The 20,464-nt window shown below is 40.1% G+C and overlaps 1 protein-coding gene across 1 annotated transcript in view; it reads left to right on the top strand.

Moving 5' to 3' along the window:
- The window catches only part of LOC144597735 (ryanodine receptor 3-like), a 308,708-nt gene that overhangs the window by 37,051 nt on the left and 251,193 nt on the right, over positions 1–20,464 (top strand). The window contains exons 9-19 of the mRNA XM_078407262.1: positions 277–376; positions 643–736; positions 2,031–2,105; positions 3,264–3,420; positions 4,389–4,553; positions 5,096–5,217; positions 5,646–5,820; positions 12,177–12,312; positions 13,314–13,409; positions 15,776–15,894; positions 19,254–19,387. Coding sequence (XP_078263388.1) covers positions 277–376; positions 643–736; positions 2,031–2,105; positions 3,264–3,420; positions 4,389–4,553; positions 5,096–5,217; positions 5,646–5,820; positions 12,177–12,312; positions 13,314–13,409; positions 15,776–15,894; positions 19,254–19,387 — 1,373 coding nt within the window. The remainder of the gene's footprint in view (positions 1–276; positions 377–642; positions 737–2,030; positions 2,106–3,263; positions 3,421–4,388; positions 4,554–5,095; positions 5,218–5,645; positions 5,821–12,176; positions 12,313–13,313; positions 13,410–15,775; positions 15,895–19,253; positions 19,388–20,464) is intronic.

Raw genomic sequence — 20,464 nt, 5'->3', positions numbered from 1 at the left:
ATAGTTATAGGTCTGAAGAAAGGTCTCGACCCGAAACGTCATCCATTCCTTCTCTCCAGAGATGCCGCCTGTCCCGCCGAGTTACTCCAGCATTTTGTATTTATCTTTAGTTATTAGGAAGTCCAATGTAAGGATTTGTTTGGATTTTTATGATATTTGATGGAGGATTAGACTAAGTTTATTTTTGTAAGCATGTTACTGACAATGCCACATTTTTGTGTATTTTTTCCTGTTTTGGTAACTGCCCACTTGATTGCAGCCTTGTTCTACTTTTAGCACCTTTCCATTTCCAATGGCAACATACAAGCAGACGCCTCCTTCATACAGACACTGTGGAATGTTCATCCCATAAGTTCAGGCAGTAATGTGGCAGAAGGTGAGGTCTTTACCAGTTTGTTTTATGTATGTAACATAAAGACTGTGATTGTGTTGTTTCATTATGCTCTGCGAAAACATCTTTTTTATATTTTGTGTCATCGCAGAAATATTGGAAGTATAAATTCAGTATTTGCGATCAATATTTTTATTTTAGAGTAAATGTTTAGATTATTGTTTTAATCTCAAGGACTTACTATGGGGTTAAGATGGCAACAAGTAAAACATGAAATAACATTTGTTAACATGTATGTTGTTGTTCTTAAGGGTTTCTGAATGGTGGACATGTTATGCGAATTTTTCATGGTCATGATGAGTGTTTGACCATCCCCTTTGCCGACCAGAGGGAGGAAGTACATGTGTAAGTTTCAGTATAACAACGTAACTATATTTTTAGTATGTTCCGGTTCACATTCTTTCTAGTTATATTTTACTCACATTCTATTCATTCTCATTCCGAAGTTTGGAAGGGAAAAAAGATCTTGTCAAGATAATGTTCATTATTTTATTATTTTCCTGTGAGGTCAATTCTGAAGTGTACTTATATTAAATTAATTTTAAATATTTGAAAATGCTTCTGCTTCTAAATTCTACCCATTGGGAATAAAATGGATAAACCCATCTAAATTATGAGCATATTATAGTGGTAATCTGAGCAGTACATTTTATGACCTTTAATCAAGTGTCTTAAGATTCAGGCATTGACATTGCTGTGCAACAATATACAATACATATCTGTTCATCATTTACATAAATTTTAGTGGCATGTGCTTGGCACCCATGGCCTGTGCGGCACCCATGCAAAAGAGGGTTTTCAATGCACCAGTCTCTGTGTGGCTTATAGAACACCACCTTGAACAGATCCATGGTTGGCATTGTGAATACAACTTGGATAGATCTCCTTTAAGTAATCATCCATCCTCCCTGGACCTTTCCCAGCTCTATGGGGTGACCCTATATATATTTATGCCTTAATATATCGCAAATGTAACTTTATATTATTACTGTTAACAGCACAAGAAAAATAAATGTATTTTCAGTATTTTCATTTTGTGAGACTTACCATTTAGTAATGTGTTGGCTTAAAAATACAGTAATTTGAAGAAGTCACACAGCTTGTTGTCATATCAATATTTTTGTATTCATTAGGAAACCAACAATGGTCTAGTGTTGGAAGATATGAAGTTTAATGTAAAGCATGGAACTGCAGATGCTGGTTTAAACCAGATAGATGCAAAATGCTGGAATAACTCAGCAGGACAGGTAGCATCTCTGGAGAGAAGGAATGGGTGACGTTTCGGGTCGTAGGGTCTCTACAATAATCAATGAAATGTTAAATTACAAATGAGCTAGGCACTGTACCTCGGTACATGTGACAATACCAAAACAACATGCCTAGACAAAGCAGCTCATTTCATCATTATTAATTAGAGCTTATATTTGGCAGGTGGGCTGAGCTGCAGATGTATCACCCATCTGAAACAGAATGAGGGTGTGCTGCAGCTTGCTGGTGACTTTTGTTCCATCGGGACAAGAATAATCTTGATAAAGATTAGCCAGTGTCTTTGGCAAACATTATTTTTGACTATCTGTTTTAATGAATTAGAAATCATTTGGATATTTCAACATTGTTCTTATTTGGAATATGTTTGCAGAACAGTTAACTATGAAAGTGGGGAAGCAGGAGTCTATGCTCGATCACTGTGGCGTGTGGAACCTCTTAGAATCAGGTAAAATAAAGATGTTTAAGCATTTGACACCAAAGATTTTGATGGCTTTCCGGTCTGTCACCTGGATTTGAGGTATGAATATTCCTTTCAACTTTTGCCTGAGGCACACATGCCTTGTTACATGCATAAACAGCTAGAATTTTCTTGCAAAGCAGCAGCATAAATCCATTCCCTTCCAATGTTAAGCAGGCATGTTGTTTTGGTATTGTCACATGTACCGAGGTACAGTGCAAAGCTTTTGTGAGACGTGAAGAAATGGATTGCTGTATTGAAGAGACCATAACAAGAACTGCATTAACAAAAATAAAAGGCTTATCTTCACATAAGGACACAAAGCGCTGGAGTAACTCAGCAGGTCAGGCAGTATCTCTGGAGAACATGGATAGGTGATGATTCAGGTTGAGACCCTTCCTTAGACATCAGCTTCAGAGGAAGGAGAAGATATAAGCATACAAGAAAGGAGTAAGACCCATGGTCATTGGGGCTACTCCATTCTTCGGCGGTTTGAGTTTCATAGCTGCACACCATTTTGTGCTTGGTCCCTCAAAAAAATCCATCTTGGCCAAGAACATAATTAATGATGCATACTCCACAACGTGATGAGTTAATTCGATTTCACTTTCCACATACATTGTCAGACTTGCTGAATGACTCCAGCAGTTTCGGTTTTTACCTACAAAGATTGTATGTTTTCCTTGTGAGTGCGCAGCTTTTCTCTGGATGTTCTGGTTTCCTCCCACATTCCAAAGATGTGCAGATTTGTGAATTAAAAGTTCTGTAAATTATTTTGTTTTGGTAAAAGTGGACCTGTCAAATTACCCATAAAGTTACATAAATTGCCCCTAATATGTAGGAGGCAAATCTGAGATAACATAGAACTAGTGTACGGGTGATTGTTGGTTGGCATGGACTTGGTGGGCTGAAGGGCCTGTTTCCATGCCGTATCTCTAAACCAAAAATTAATCTCACCAGCCTTCAGTCATTTGATAATGAAGCTTGCTCTTCTGCAGCTCTTTTTATCATAAACAAAATAAGTGATATCTCAAGCCGCATTATTTCATTAAAAAACATAATTCTTATGTGAAAGTTTTATTTAGAATTGTAACCAATGAAAGTTCGTGAGTCCATTCCTAATACCTTTCCATTCTCCCCATTTAGTTGGAGCGGCAGTCACATTAAATGGGGCCAGTCTTTCCGTCTGAGACATCTCACAACGGGTCTGTATCTGGGGTTAGTTCAGGATCAGGGTTTGGTTCTGCTGGATCCCACTAAATCTGATATCAAAGCAACATCATTCTGCTTCAGAACATCAAAGGTATGGAAAGAGAAAATATGTTCCTTTACATAGCTTGGAATATAAATACTGAGAAGTGAAGAACCCTCAGAGTGTGCTATTTGTTTTATTCATATGTGTTTTTTTATTATCATTACTATTATTAGATCACAATTATTCCTCCAAGTGTCTTTTGAGTGAATGGATAATTGTGAAGAGCTGGGAACTCAACTTTTATTCCACGTCTGACATTAATTTAATTTATCTTTAAAATATTTAATTTATTTAAATATTTAATTTATTTTATTTATTTAAATATTTAATTAAAGTATTTAATTTATTTTTAAAATGTTGTCCGCCCCTGCTGAAGCTAACCTTGTAAGAATCATGACCCACAGCTCAGGGCAGGCTTGGGGAAAATTTATGTGGTTGAGGGGGGGGGGGGGGGGGCTAGTTCGGATTGGGAGTTCTATTCAAGTGGGGGTGGGATTGTTCAGGGTTTCCTCCAACAGGCCTACTTCATCTTGGCATAAAATCCACAGTGAGTTCCTGATCTGGCTTCAATTAAATTCGGAGTTGAAGCACTGCTTTTGGGTGAGCAGCTTAGCTATTCATCCAGATGCTGGTCAAAATTCAAGGTGACGCATCCAAATACTTTTCCAGCAATTAAGTGCATTTTCCCCCTCTCTCTATTCTATTTTCCTGTCAAGTGCACGGTTACAATATTCCCGTTGTTTTTATCACCATTTAGGCAAAGTATGTGATCTGAAAGTGCAAGCAATGGTCTGTGCTTGCCCTAATTTATGTATCCAATGTTGTTTTCAGATAAACTGAGGTATAATGAAAAGACCAGGGAAATTTGAAATTAAGCTAGGTGGTGAAAGATTTAATTGTCCTTCAAGCCTAGTGTTTGCACACCATACTTATGACAACCTGGATTTTATGGTATTAAAAATAGCATAAAGTATTATTGTTATTAAACCCTTTGTTATTCTGTGTAAATCTCTAAGGAAAAACTGGATTTACCTCCAAAACGAGATACAGAAGGTATGGGAGTCCCTGAAATCAAGTACGGTGATTCAATTTGTATTATTCAGCATGTAGCTACTGGCCTCTGGTTAACATATCATGCTCCAGATGCCAAATCAGCACGCCTTGGACCTTTGAAGCGGAAGGTGTGTATACTACTTAAATGACGTAAGCAATTGATGATGGAGTTAATAAGGAATGATATGTTATACACAATTTGTGAAAGTAACAGTAATGATTCATAGATAAATGTTCACAAGTTGCCAGTGCTGATGGTATGTAGGTTTTACAAGTTTACACAGAACATTTTTCTATTGTTTAAATCTGTTTTAGTAATACTTTCTCCACTGAATGTATAATTTCCCCATTGTCAATGGTCTGTTCCTGTCAAACGTGTTTAGTAAATGGACAAATGGGGGCTGGTGCTTTCTAAATTGATAGGGCCTTTACAATCAGATGAATTGCATGAGGTGAAAAATCTCAGGAAAATGTTTTCCTCTTCTGCTTTCCATGACTTTTAGTGCTAGTCTAAACCTTTTTTGAGCTGGTTTCCAAGAATTTATATTGCATCAATAGAGCCAGTGAATATTTGTGTTTAATATTTTTTTTAAATTGATATTTATTTTCATTCGCTCACTTGGAAAAATGTTGAACAAGAATGCATTCAGAGAAAGTTCCTTGGTTTCAGGTAATATTACACCAAGAAGGGCATATGGATGATGGTATAATCTTGCAACGTTGTCAAAAAGAAGAGGCACGGGCATCTCGTATTATACGAAAAATAACAATCTTATTCAATCAGTTCATCAGGTATGTCACGGAAAATATATAATTTGTGCATTACTTTGATGTTGTTTAAATATATCTTTCATTATTCTTCACATTTCAAAATTCCTACATCTCAAAAATCTCATTTATATTTCTATTCTTTAGTCGACAAGTCACCATGGTAATTCAAAACTATTCACTTCTAATTGTTCTATAACAGAATTATATATGCTCATGGAAGGGGATGCTAATCATCGTTCATTAACAGCAATTTTCTGTCAACCATATCTGATTTTATTTCTCTCAAATTTGACTTGTTACAATTTAGATTTCTGTGCAGTTTTATTACAAGAAAGCATCTACAGTAATTTGGTTTTGCATTTTATTTTATTTTATTTTATCTTATGTCTTCCATTGAATGGGCTGTGCTTATGTCACTTAAGAAATTACTCTCTGACACATTTCTGCAGGGGCCTTGATTGTCTTGGTAAAAGTGGACCTGTCAAATTACCCATAAAGGAAGTTCTGGAAGCCTTGCAAGACCTTATCATTTACTTCCATCCACCAGAGGAGGATTTAAAACATGAAGACAAGCAGTACAAATTACGCTCGCTCAGAAACAGGCAGAACCTATTTAAAGAAGAGGTAAGAAATAGGCATGACATCACATTATAATTACTTCCATTTTTTTTTAACATTTGTCAATTTGTGATCTTCAGAACTTGCTTTCAGTGCTTGCTGCACTTTCATCACTGTGACAGTTAACTGAGTTATTTGACTATGAGCATCAAGTAAAATGGACATAGTGTGTTTGATTGGATAACAGCAGCAAAGTATCATGTATTTCTCCATGTTGACATAATGTATTTGATTGAACTGCATAAAGTTGGACCAGTTTCTCACAGAAACTGGAACTCTATTTGTGCATTGTGCAAGTGCTTGTGTTTTGTAAATATATATTGTTCATATATATCATTGAGCATTAATGTATTTGTGGCATCACCACAGATTGGTGACATATGAAAGTCAATGCGATTCAATTACATGGGGAGCAAGAAAAATGTTTCACACTTTTACATGCATGATAAGACTGAGCTCTGTATGAGTTTCAGAAGAGAGGTGCTGATTGTGATTTAGTAGGCAGGCTGTGGCAACATTTCTGCAATGGTAAGATAGTGTAAAAAGCCACACACACACACACACACACACACACACACACACACACACACACATGTATGATGTCAACAACAGCGTGACACAATGACACAATACCAGTGGTATTGCTGTGAAAAACAGCAGCTCATTCTGAATAATTAACTGCAAACATGAGTGCAGAAGTGAATTCTGGCCAAACTCTACAAAGAGTCTAATTAGGGGAATATTTTGAGACTTCACTGTTCCCACAAAAGAGAGCCAAAACTATGGTGTAAGTATACTGCAAGAAGAAATCTCCTGAAGTTTCTTCAAAAGTGCCCTGAAACATATGGAGAATGCTTAATAAGCAGTTGAATGCAACACATTTAACAGATCAAGTTTTAAAGAAATGGGTTGCACTCTCCTACTTATTGGCACCTAAATGGAGGGCAAATTGTTTGTTGGTAATATCATTCGTTTTGTGAGGTTGGATTTTTAAGGTAGCAAGAAAGCAATGGGATTTTCAACAGTGATTCGGAGTCCTCTGCTTCATAATTATGTAAATAGAGAATTCTCTGCAGATCAGTAATAACACAGAGGTAGATGTCAATGAAGACAATGCTGAAAAGATGAAGTACGAGGGGAAGCTGGCCAAGAATATAAAGAAGGACAGTAAAAGCTTCTTTAGATATGTTAAGAGAAAAAGAGTAGCAAAGTCAAATGTGGGTCCCTTGAAGGCAGACACGGGTGAAATTATTATGGGTAACGAGGAAATGGCAGAAGAGTTGAAAAGGTACTTCGGATCTGTCTTCACTAAGGAAGACACAAACAATCTCCCAGAGATACTAAAGGACAGAGGATCAAGGGGGGTAGAAGAACTGAAAGAAATTTGCATTAGGCGAGGAATAGTATTGGGTAGACTAACGGGATTGAAGGTTGATAAATCCCCTGGGCCTGATGGTCTGCGTCCCAGGGTACTCGGGGAGGTGGCTCTAGAAATAGTGGATGCATTGGTGATCATTTTCCAATGTTCAATAGATTCGGGATCAGTTCCTGTGGATTGGAGGATAGCTAATATTATCCCACTTTTCAAGAAAGGAGCGAGAGAGAGAAAATGGGGAATTACAGACCAATTAGCCTGACATCGGTGGTGGGGAAGATGCTGGAGTCAATTATTAAAGAGGTAATAACGGTGCATTTGGATAGCAGTAAAAGGATAAGTCCAAGTCAGCATGGATTTATGAAAGGGAAATCATGCTTGACTAATCTTCTGGAATTTTTTGAGGATGTGACAAGTAAACTGGATGAAAGGGAGCCAGTGGATGTAGTGTATCTAGACTTTCAGAAAGCCTTTGAAAAGGTTCCACACGGGAGATTGGTGAGCAAAATTGGAGCACATGGTATTGTGGGTAGGGTGACATGGATAGAAAATTGTTTGGCAGACAGGAAGCAAAGAGTAGGCGTAAACGGATCCTTTTCAGTATGGCAGGCAGTGGCGAGTGGAGTGCCGCAAGGCTCGGTGTTGGGGCCGTAACTGTTTACCATATATATTAATGATTTGGATGAGGGAATTGGAAACAACACTAGCAAGTTTGTGGATGACACAAACCTGGGTGGCAGTGTGAACCGTGAAGAGGATGTTAGGAGGTTGCAGGGTGACCTGGACAGGTTGAGTGAGTAGGCAGATGCATGGCAGATGCAGTATAATATAGATAAATGTGAGGTTATCCACTTTGGCGGCAAAAACAAGGAGGCAGATTATTAATGGTGTTAGGTTAACCATTCCCCCTTAGGTTAGGTTAAGGGGGAAGTGCAGCGAGACCTGGGTGTCGTACACCAGTTACTGAAAGTTGGCATGCAGGTACAGCAGGCAGTGAAGAAAGCTAATGGCATGTTGGCCTTCATAACGAGAGGATTTCAGTATAGGAGTAAAGAGGTTCTTCTGCAGTTGTATTGGGCCCTGGTAAGACCAAATCTGGAGTATTGTGTACAGTTTTGGTCTCCTAATTTGAGGAAGGACATCCTTGTAATTGAGGCAGTGCAGCGTAAGTTCATGAGATTGATCCCTGGGATGGCGGGACTGTCATATGAGAAAAGATTGAAAAGACTAGGCTTGTATTCACTGGAGTTTAGAAGGATGAGAGGGAATCTTATAGAAACATATAAAATTATAAAAGGACTGGACAAGCTAGATGCAGGAAAAATGTTCCCAATGTTGGGCAAGTCCAGAACCAGGGGCCACAGTCTTAGAATAAAGGGGAGGCCATTTAGAACTGAGGTGAGAAGGAACTTTTTCACCCAGAGAGTTGTGAATTTGTGGAATTCTCTGCCACAGAGGGAAGTGGAGGTCAGATCACTGGATGGATTTAAGAGAGAGTTAGATAGAGCTCTAGTGGCTAGTGGAATCAAGGGATATGGGGAGAAGGCAGGCACGGGTTATTGATTGTGGATGATCAGCCATGATCACAATGAATGGCGGTGCTGGCTGGAAGGGCCGAATGGCTTCCTCCTGCACCTATTTTCTATGCTTCTATGTTTCTGGAAGAAAGACATGTCTGTTCCAGACGGAAGCAATCCTCTCAGTTGAAATTGGATTAGAAATAAACATAACACTGTACCTCAGAAAGGACACAATCTGTCCTTTTCAGAGATGGTAAAGCAAGGAGTGCTTCAATGCTGTACTCTTGCAGATAACTTAAAGTTCCAAGCTTGGAATGCAAAATCAAAATTTTGAAAAGTTCATTGGGAATTATATTGTGGCATTGAAGAACCTTTTGTTAGATTGGAAATCTGGGGAGTTGGTTACCTGATCTCCTAAAGAAAAGCTTTGTGGAGATTAATTGATTACTCATTGTGTCAAAGAAAGCCTGCAAAATAGTTTTCATCAGTCTGAAGAAGGGTCTCGACCCGAAACGTCACCCATTCTTTCTCTCCGGAGATGCACCCTGACCCGCTGAGTTACTCCAGCATTTTGTGATACCTGCAAAATAGTGTGTTCAATTAAATGGCAGTATTAAATACAAAGGGATTTCAGTCATTTCCTGTTGACTAGAGGTCAGTTGAAGATGAATCAATGGAATTGAACTATGCTGAAAGAGGATGGTACCAAAAGCAGAGATTATTGTGATGATTACAAGATCAGAGTAAATCAAGCTGTCAAGTATCAACATTGCTGGTACAAATTTATTCACATCCGTCTCATTTAATGCACAACTCAATATTAACCAGGACAGCAAACAGTATTGATCTATCAACTCGTGCAAGAGACTGAATTATTACACTAAACTTCCTTATGATTTGTCATCTCAAAGTTTTCCAAAGTATTGTGGATTCAATTTTACTGGGAATGGAGGACTGTTTGTGCAGTTAGAATGGTCCCTTGATTGCTTTGCTTAATGAAGACGGGAATCGTCAGATTTTACTCGGGGTGGTCATTTGGTTAACTGAAAATAAAAAGGAACTGGATTGGTGATTTATTGAAGAAAGATGCACAGTAAAAAAATAAATTAAAAAAAAGTAACAGTATTACTATTATATTTGAAAGCCACAACTAGATGGTGAATCTCTTCTTGTTCACTGTGATACTTCTTTGAAATCAGGTTTGTTTATGATACCTGTAGTTGTGGTACTAAGGCTATCATCAGTCAGGTAATGGATATTAGGAAGAAGAAAGCTACAAGTTTTGCATTTCATGCTCTGACGAAAAGCAAACAAAATTAAGAAGAAATTTCTCTGTATCATATTCAACATCAAGAAGTTCCATAATTTACTTCTTGAAAGATCATTCATATTGAAAATAGATTACGTACCATGACTGCATCTTTGAGTCTGAAGTTAATGATACCATTGATGGCGACAATATGCTGCAAGAATGAATAGTGGTTCTATCTTGGTATGACTACAGATTTGATCTTGAAACGATGCAATTATTGATATAAGGTCTAGTTTCCTCATGATCATTCCAGTATACGATGCAAAAGTTCCATCGACTCACTGAGTCAAAGTAGTAATGAATTTTTGACATGACATTCCAAAATAGCAGAATATATGAGAAAATGTCAAACTCTGAGTCATACCAATAAAATAAAAAAACCTGAAGTGTTTTGCAGTTTCTTTACCCTTTACATCACGTATTATCCATTTTGGAGGCATACTCCACTCAAGGTTTGTTTAAAAAGTACATGACCTAGGATGACATAACCCTCAATATACTTTGTCTGGCCATTTTCATCATCTAACCATCTTCGTTGATGACATGACTAAATGAAAGCTCACCATGAACTCCCAGGTTATACCAGGTTATCCGAGATTTAATAGTTCTAAGAGCTAAATCATCATTCCTTCCTATTAATGAAAGCAAACCAAAAAATAATATTACTGACTTCATATAAAATCTCTATCAACAGCCGAGAAGTGAGAAAAATACTTGATGTTACTTTATCCTTTCCAGGATATTGTGTTTTGGTGAGTTTTGATGGGAAGAATGTCTTCTCTGTTACTTGCAAGGGTCTTGTATATATTAGCCTCAAAACCTATTCCATTACCAATGTAGCAGAACATGCTCTTTGCACAAAGAGTTTCTGAACTTTCTCTGAACCACAGGGATACTTCAAGTGGAATGAAATAATATTGGTGTGCAAAAAGCAAAAATTCACATCAGTGCAGCAGATTGATCTGCCAATGGACATTGCTGGAGAGGGTCTTCACTCTGTAGGAAGCAAAGCGGGAATGATTGATACCATAAATCTGTGGCGTATAATAAACTCCAGGTCCATTTCATACTTAAGATAGCAAGAACAACACATTAATATCAAGTAATTCTACAAAAACAATTGTTTTGACAATTTCAGAGTTTTCAGGAGAGAAATCATTAAAACATAAAACTAAATGGACAAGTCATTTATCCATTCAGTAAACCCACCTTAAACTGTCCTCAAATTGTCTTCCGGACACCCTGATAAGTTGTCCGAGCAATGGGATGATGTTCACTTTTGTAATTTCAAATTAGTGCTTTCTTTGAATTATTAGCACATCTGAGAGATGCTCCCTTTCTGATGGACTAATAGCATAGTCTAAGCAATTGAGATCAGCAGTGTTATTAAATTCAAAGTGAAGGAGCAACTAAGTTGGTCAGGCAGCATGTGTGGGGGTAATTGGACTGACCACGTTTTGGTTTGGGACCCATCTTTGGCCTGATTGGAGTTGGGGGGGGGGGGGGAAGCTAGAAAGGAGGTGGGGACAGGATATAGCCTGATAAGTGATAGGTGGATACAACTGAGTGGGGAAGGGGATTGATTGGCAGATGGGTGAAGTAAGTGACAAAGGTGAAAGGCGAAAAGGAGTCAAAAACGTGTCCGATCTAAAGAGGAGTGAAATGTAAAGCTGGAGGGGTGTTATAGCTGGAAGGGGACGGGGGAAAGAGGGGGGATAACAGGGAATTGAGGGACTCGGTGATGGGAGATGAGTGTACGATGGAGGGGAAAGGAGCAGAGTGACTGGGAGGTGTGGCTCCACTTGTCTTTTCCAGCTTTCCCCCCACCCCTCCCCATTCAATTCAATCTGAAGAAGGGTCCTGACCCAAAACGTTGTTTTATCCCTTCCCACACGGATGCTGCCTTACCTGCTGATTTACACCCGCATTTTGTTTTGCTCAAGATTCCCACATCAGCTGTTTCTTGTGTCTCCATTGTTATAAATTGTTCCTTAGCTGTTACTAACAATGTGGCATAAGGAATATAATTATCATAAATAATGTTGTATGAATATTACTGAGACATTAGAAATAGATTATGCAATATGAGGATAATAAACATGCATTCATTTCTTTTATTCATTGATTGTTTTCTTCCATTGCTCAATTATATCAGGCAATGCTGAGACTGGTTCTGAATTGCATTGATCGGCTAAATGTTTACCACAGTGCAGCACATTTTTCAGAGCTTGCTGGCGAAGAAGTTGGAGAAGCATGGAAAGATATCTTGAATTTGCTCTATGAACTACTAGGTAAAGTTTTACAATTCCATGTATCGGACAAATGAAGCATGTGGATGACGAACATATTGGAGCAGTGAATTTGTTCCATTAGTCTCAGAAGAATCAAAAAAATGCTTTCAATTGATTTCCAAAAATATGAATGGCACTTAGTGAACCCATTTTAATTAATTTTGTAAACTTCTTGCAAAGCACTTCATTTTACATTTGGAGCTTGAAATTCAAAAACTCAAATCTGGCAAAAAATCAGGGCAAAGTTGTTGAAAATTGGCTTAGTCTGGAGTAAGCAACCTTTAACTGTCAGTGTCTGCACCTGTTGGGATGTTCATCTTATTTTACAGTGAGATTTTCTTTTTTTTTGCACTTATTGCTAATGTAATGCAACCTGCTTCCTCTGAAACCATTTAATGAATCAACACTCAAATTGCATTCCTCAGTTTCAAAGGCCCTACTCGCACTCTGGGAGGCCTCGCCACCCTCTTCCCCACCTTCCCATTAAAGCAGTTTCTATGCTTTCAACAGCAATAAGCCTCACTATATGGAGGAAATCTGCTGGTATTGCTATATGTCCCATTTAAGAGCTGGCTGCCATGATTGCAGTTGTTGGGCTACATGGAGAAAGGAATGGTGAACAGAAGCATATGCTAGCAGAGGGATGGGTTAATTAGATTGTGGGAGGCACAATTGGAATGTGATCACCGGAATAAATCATGGGAAGTATGTCATTTAAAATAGGGATCAACAGGCAAGGGTGGTCAGATGGGAATGTTGAATCTGTACAAAAGTGAGGAATGATAAAAAAAAAAGGATATTGCTACTTAAATGTTTTTAGCATGACTATGACAAAAATGTTAATATGAAATGTACCCAATCACGTCTCTTCGCACAGTGCATGAAGCGCTTGGATGGAATTGATGTTTATGTAATTCTATATAACGTTCTCACTATTAGAGGAATTTTCATTTGAGGATTTGATATATAATAAATCCAATTCTTCTGCTCATTCTCCCCAGCTGCTCTAATACGTGGTAACCGAAGTAACTGTGCCAAGTTTTCAAAAAACCTAGACTGGTTGGTCAGTAAATTGGACAGACTGGAATCTTCATCAGGTAATACAGTTTTCTATTGGATGTGAATTCAAAACCATTTGTATTCCAATATAATTTTTTTCTAATATATGAAAATGTTGGTAGAATTCAATTTTAGTAACATATGACCTAGATCACTAGACAGGATCTAGGCTAGAATGTGGCAGGTCTTCTCGAATTGATTTCCAATATAAACAGCCCTACTTTCTCACCCCACACATTTCCCAGTCAGGTTGGGGAAAGGAGAACATAAACAGATCTTGCTCTACTTCCCCACATCTACAAAGCATGTCAGTGGGTTTAACAAGTTGCCATAGCAATTTCATCCTCTACAGGAATTTGGAAAAAGGTTGCCAGCTTTGGTTGAAGACATTCCTTGAAATGTAATCACTTCATGTTGCGATCTGATGATGCCTTATTACATGGCCCTTAATCAGGTCTCAATTCCTTACTTTTTATCTCCCCCAGTTATTCCTCAGACCTTGCTCTGAAAATCCCAACTCCTCATTCTATTCACTGAAGCTCCTATTTTCTTTTCTCCTTCCTATTTTCTCACATGGGATTTAAGGCAAGCAAGCCAGTTGGATACAAAATTGGCAAGAAGGTTAAAAACAGAGGGTGATGGTCATTTTTTAAAGACTGGCAGACTGTAACAAATGGTGCACCATAGGGATCGTGGCAGGTTCAATATTCATATTAATGTTTTTTGTATGTGATTGGAGGTGGCAGGGTTAGGAAACTTGGAGATTACACTAAAATTGGTAGTGTAACAGGTAATAAAGAAGGTTATCTATGAAATGAAAGGATCTTGATCAACTGTGCCAATGAGCAAGGAATAGCAGTTGAAGCTTAATTCTGATAAATGCAATATTTTGCATTTTGTTTGGACAAACCAGAGCATAAATCCTTAACTTTTTTCGACTCTTTTCAGTTTAATGACATTATTCCAACAGCAGGACCACTGGAACTGTACACAATACTCCAAATGTGCCCTTACCATCATCTTGTTTAGTTGTAGCGTGACATGTCAACTCCTACACTCAGTACCTGACTGAGGAAGGGCAAGCATGCTAATTGCCTTCTTCATCACCTTGTCCATATGTGCTGCTCTTCATGTAACAAAGTATCACCACCGCTAGACCTCTTTGTTCTACAACACTCGCCAGGGCCCGAACATTTACTTTGTAAGTCCATTTGTAAGGTGAATGATCAGTCTTTTCCCCAAGGTAGGGTATCACTAGAGAGTATAGATTTAAGGTGAGAGGGGAAAGATTTCAGAGACCTCAGAGGTAACTTTTTCACATAGCAAATGTGTGTACATAGAACAAATTGCCAGCAGAAATGGTGGAGGCGGGTACAGTTACAACATTTAAAAGACACTTGCATAGATATATGGATAGGAAAGGTTGGGAGGGATATGGGCTAGGCACAGGCAAATGGGACCAGCTTGTTTGGTCAACTTGCTTGGCATGGACAAGTATGACCTGTTTCCATGCTAAACAGCTTTATGACATGATGAATTTATTTACCATCTTTTCCCCAGTAAAGATCAGATACTGAAGACTTTCTTTCACTCCCTGAGACCTCATTCCTTGCACCCCATTTACACACAGCTTCCATTCCATAATCTCCATCTCATCACTATTTTGCAGTCTGTATCTCCTTCCCAGTTCCCATTTCTCGGTTCATATTTCATCTCACATTCCTCTCTACCCTAATGTTATGGAAAGTTGATCTGTTTGCCTTGATCCTCATGCACATATGATACTGCTGTGAGAGCCCGGTAAATGGGCTGCAGTTCTGACTGGAGTGAGGTTTCAGTCTTTCCGGGTAATATGAAAAACTATCTGTCTACACATCTGCACAGTTCAATTTAAAAAAAATTAAAGTCTCCAATATGTTGAACATTGTACCCTAAAATGATTTAATATCCAAATAACTTAGAGTAAATGAATGGTTATTAATGTATTCCACATATTGCATAGTAGTTCGGAAACATTTTTTAATATCCAAGATGAATTTGGTTGGAGTCTTGCAGATACCATTGGTTCTTAAGAGTGCATGATTTACTTTTCTCATATGTCAGAAACTCACTCACCTCATTAAAAAGTTAAAGCTCTCATCCCAGGTCTTGATTAATGTTGTGGTTTTGGAGATACCCTCTTAAGGATAGGATATTGTAATGAAAATCTTGTCTGCTTCAGCTGATTGTTCGTTTGGATATTTGTAAATGCATGACAAAGCATTATACTTTGCTTGATTTCTACCCAGACAGCAAAACCCAATGAATAAAAAATAATTAATGTAATTTTATAAATTACACCTGAGTTATTTCACGTTTTGTATCTGATTATTTTATACACTTTCAAATCAACACTTTAATATAGGTATCCTGGAAGTACTACACTGCATCTTGATCGAAAGTCCTGAAGCACTAAATGTGATTAAAGAATGCCACATCAAATCTATTATTTCATTACTGGATAAACATGGACGCAATCACAAGGTGTGTATAAGTTAGGTCAATTAACAAAGAATAAGTATTTTACACACAAATCTAACTATTTCCCATGTGAATTTTCAGTAGAAATTTGCAAATTGCTTTCTAAATAATTAAAGATATTGAAGTAAATTGAGAGAGAAGAGTTTGTGGGGTGGAGCTTGCTTCCTCTGCCAAAAGCTTGCTCCCTAATATTAGTGAATAATGAATCCAACCGAACAACCAGTTTTCTGTTACTGTGGTGAGTTGTATGGATAGACTGATGTGTCTGACTCCACAGATGTGGCCACACATGTGAGCCCAGTCTAGGTCAAGACACCTCACATGCTCTCTGTCTCCTCAATAACTTCTGTTTTCCAGGCCCCCACTCCCTCATCTTTACTATGGATGTCCAGTCACTCAACACCTCCATCCCTCACCGGGATGGTCTTGAAGCCCTCCATTTCTTCCTCAACCGCAGAACCAGCCAATCTCCATCTACCAATACTCTCCTCCGCCTAGCAGAGCTGGTTCTTACCCACAACAACTTCTCCTTTGACTCCTCCCACTTCCTCCAAATCCAAGGTGTAGCTATGGGCACTCGCATGGGCCCCAGCTATGCCTGCTCTTTGTAGGGTACGTTGAACAATCCCTGTTCCAGCGTACACTGACCCCATCCCCGAACTCTACCTCTGCCACATTGACGACTGCATTGGTGCTACCTCTTGTACCCATGCAAAACTCACTGACTTTATCAATTTTACCACTAATTTCCATCCTGCTCTTAAATATACTTGGACCATCTCCGACATTTCCCTACCATTTCTAGATCTCACCATCTCCATCGCAGGAGGCAGACTAGTGACCGACATCTACTACAAACCTACTGACTCCCATAGCTATTTTGACTACACTTTTCCTCAACCTGTTTCCTGTAAATTCTCTATCCCCTATTCCCAATTCCTCTGTCTATGCCGCATCTGCACCTAGGATGAGGTGTTTCATACTAGGGCATCAGAGATGTCCTCATTCTTTAGGAAACGGGGGTTCTCCGCTTCCATTATCGATGAGGCTCTCACTAGGGTCTCCTCTATATCCGGCAGCTCCGCTCTTGCTCCCCCTCTCCCCATTCGTAACAAGGATAGAGTCCCCCTTGTCCTCACCTTCCACCCCATCAGCCATCGCATACAACAAATTATCCTCCGACATTTCCACCACCTCCAACGGGATCCCACTACTGGCCACATCTTCCCATCTCCACCCCTTTCTGCTTCCCGCAGAGACCATTCCCTCCATAACTCCCTGGTCCACTCGTCCCTTCCCACCCAAACCACCCCCTCCCCAGGTACTTTTCCATGCAACCGCAGGAGATGCAACACTTGTCCCTTTACCTCCCCCCTCGACTCCATCTAAGGACCCAAGCAGTCTTTCCAGGTGAGGCAGAGGTTTACCTGCACCAAATGGCGGCACTGCCCTAGCAGCTGCGGCTTACCTGCGGTCCGTTTGTCTTTGTGTTTTTGGTGGTTTTTTTGGTCTTAATTGTAGGTGTGATGTCGTGTTTTTGTGGTTGTGTACTATATGTGTGTATGTGGGGGGGGGGGGGGGGTGGGAACTGTAAAATTGTAAATTTGTCCCTTCCGAACGAAGACCCGACCTTTGTTTTCTGGGTCGTGTCTCCGTTCCTGCTGCGGCCTACCATCGACCCAACTGCTGGAGCTGGCGGCCTCCAGGGCTCCGGTTCACAGAGCCTGCGGACCGGACTCACCATCAGCGGAGCCGACCAGACTCACCATCAGCGGAGCCGGCCGTCCTCGGAGGCTACGGGAGTGGCTGCGACTCGCCTTAGGCTCGGGCCGTGTGGATGCCGACATCGGGAGCTCCGGAAGTGGCAGCGTGTTCGCCCGCCCCGGATCGCGGGGCTTGGGTCGGCCCGCCGCGGACATTTCACCGTCCGGCGCGGCCTGAAATAGGCCACGGGATTTTTCTCTGCTCGGCGGGGGCTTCAATGTCGGGAGCCATGACCGCCCCGACGTGCAGCGGCATTGGCAGCGTGCTCGCCCGCAACGGATCACGGGGCTCGGGTCGGCCAGCTGCGGACCTTTCACCGTCCGGCGCGGCCTGGAACGTGGCAACGACACCAGCCTGACCGCGAGAGAAGACGGCGGGGAAGAGAAAAGACATTCTGGCCTTCCATCACAGTGAGGAGGGGACTGGAGGAGACTCACTGTGATGGATGTTTCTTTTTTTTGTGTTGGTTGGGGTTGTGTAATTTGCTTATTTTACTGCTTTTATTGTTGGACTGTGGGTGACTAAATTTCATCCAAAAAACTTGTTTTTTGGATGACAAATAAAGATATCCTGAATCCTGAATCCTGCAACCTCATCTATTGTATCCGCTATTCCAAACGTCAACTTCTCTACATCGGCGAGGCCAACCGCAGGCTCGGCGATCGTTTCGCTCAACACCTCCGCTCAGTCCACCTTAACCAACCTGATCCCCCGGTGGCTCAGCATTTCAACTCCCCCTCCCACTCCCAGTCTGACCTTTCTGTCATGGGCCTCCTCCATTGTCATAGTGAGGCCCAGTGCAAATTGGAGGAACGGCATCTCATATTTCACTTGGGCAGTTTACACCCCAGCGGTATGAACATTGACTTCTCTGACTTCAGATAGTTCCTCTGTCCCACTCTTTCCAATCCCCCTTTCCAGTTCTCCCACTAGTCTTCCTGTCTCCTTCTACATCCTATCTTTGTCCCGCCCCCTCCCCTGACATCAGTCTGAAGAAGGGTCTCAACCCGAAACATCACCCATTACTTCTCTTCAGAGATGCTGCCTAACCCGCTGAGTTATTCCAGCATTTTTTGTCTGCCCAGTCTTGGTTTCCGAGATTGCACCCATTAATTAATTATTTTAAGTCATAACCGAATTTCTGACTGTCCTGGCATCCGCCTTGCCAAAGTCACAATGGGATTGTGGTGGAAAGAGCTTAGATTTTGAGACAATTGAAAACAATAAGACTCTTTATCAAAGATGATTTAACTATACAAAATTACTCTTTTTTGCTGGGACCATGAGCTGGAAATACGTTTTTCTCCCCTATTTGCTCGTGATGTAACCCACATGGTTGCTTCTCATTGAAATGAAAATTAACTCCTGGATTTCTGAGGGGAAGGTGGGTCAAATCAATGGATGCTCATTGATGTGTTCCAACACTCACAACAGAAGAAAAAACCAAGTATTTTTTGAGTGTTAAACTTGCATCCTGCCAGCTGACTTTCTGATGCATGCATGGAATTATATACAAAACTGTGGTAAATATTTGCATTGTAATTCTTCCACACTCTATTTTATACTGTTCAGATCATGTTATCTGTTGCTCTGTTTAGGTGCTGGACCTGCTATGCTCTCTCTGTGTATGCAATGGTGTTGCTATACGAGTTAATCAGAACCTGATATGTGACAATCTGCTACCCCGTCATGATTTACTTCTGCAAACTCGCATGGTTAACAATGTAACAAGGTAATGTAGATTATACTAATTTAACAAAGGAACTGATGTATATCATCTTTTACTTGTTTTATATGTTATTAAATATTAAATATAACTATTAAATATTGCAAACTTCTCTATCTCATTATGTTGCTTTCACTCCACGATATGCACCAGTGGTAAATGGATGCTCTCTGCATAAACAATCTCTCTCCCCCATGGCTAGGGAATTTGGCTTTGGTAAGGATTAATGAATCCTTATGATTAATGAATCATATTTCTATCATCTGTTCAAATACCATTCTGACCCTGCCACTGCATTGCTGGATTTGACATAGTATTTTTCTGCAGTAAGTCTAAATTCCTTTCAGTGCTTTGGTCGAAGAAGAAAAATCCCAATAATTTGCTCTGACTTATCATCTATATACTAAAACTCGTTTGTTTGTTCCTGAACTACAGCCAAAATGGTACACAATAGCGCAACAATTTTAGGCCCACCTTACTCACTGTCATCCCTTTGGTGGTAATGGAAGAAGTTTCATTGAAATCTGTGTTATATTTTTTAAGTTATTCACATTTTAAAGTTTATTATCTATCTCCTAGGGAGGGAGGGGGAGGGGGGGAGGATAAGGGGGGTTGAGGGGGATGGAGTGGGGGGGCAGGGAAGGGGGAGAGAAAGAGGGGGAGTGGGGGGGAGGATAAGGGAGGTTGAGGGGGATGGAGTGGGGGGAAGGGGGGAGGGTGAGGGGAGGGAGGGGGAGTGGGGGGAAGGGAGAGGGGGAGGAGAGGGTGCTGCACCAATGCGGGAGAGGTTTGGGCCCAACGGGTCCACTTGGTTTAATTTTACTTAAAATGAAGCACACCATTTATTAAATAAAAATTATACAATGGTTAGCCAGAACTGACTCAGGCAAAGGTGTAAATGAGATCGATATTAACACAGTTGCACTATGGACAGATTTCCTTTCTTCTGCAGTTATCCATCAGTGTCAAGGAGGAATGCAAGGTGAAATTTCTAGGTTATACGAATTTGCAGGACACAGTAGAACTCTCAGTTGGCAAAATAACTAAATATCAACCATCTGCCCATCCTATCCCATCTGGACA

This window comes from Rhinoraja longicauda, chromosome 10 (genome assembly GCF_053455715.1).
Source record: "Rhinoraja longicauda isolate Sanriku21f chromosome 10, sRhiLon1.1, whole genome shotgun sequence".
Taxonomy (NCBI): Eukaryota; Metazoa; Chordata; class Chondrichthyes; order Rajiformes; family Arhynchobatidae; genus Rhinoraja; species Rhinoraja longicauda.
This window is presented reverse-complemented; position numbering and strand designations above follow the sequence as displayed.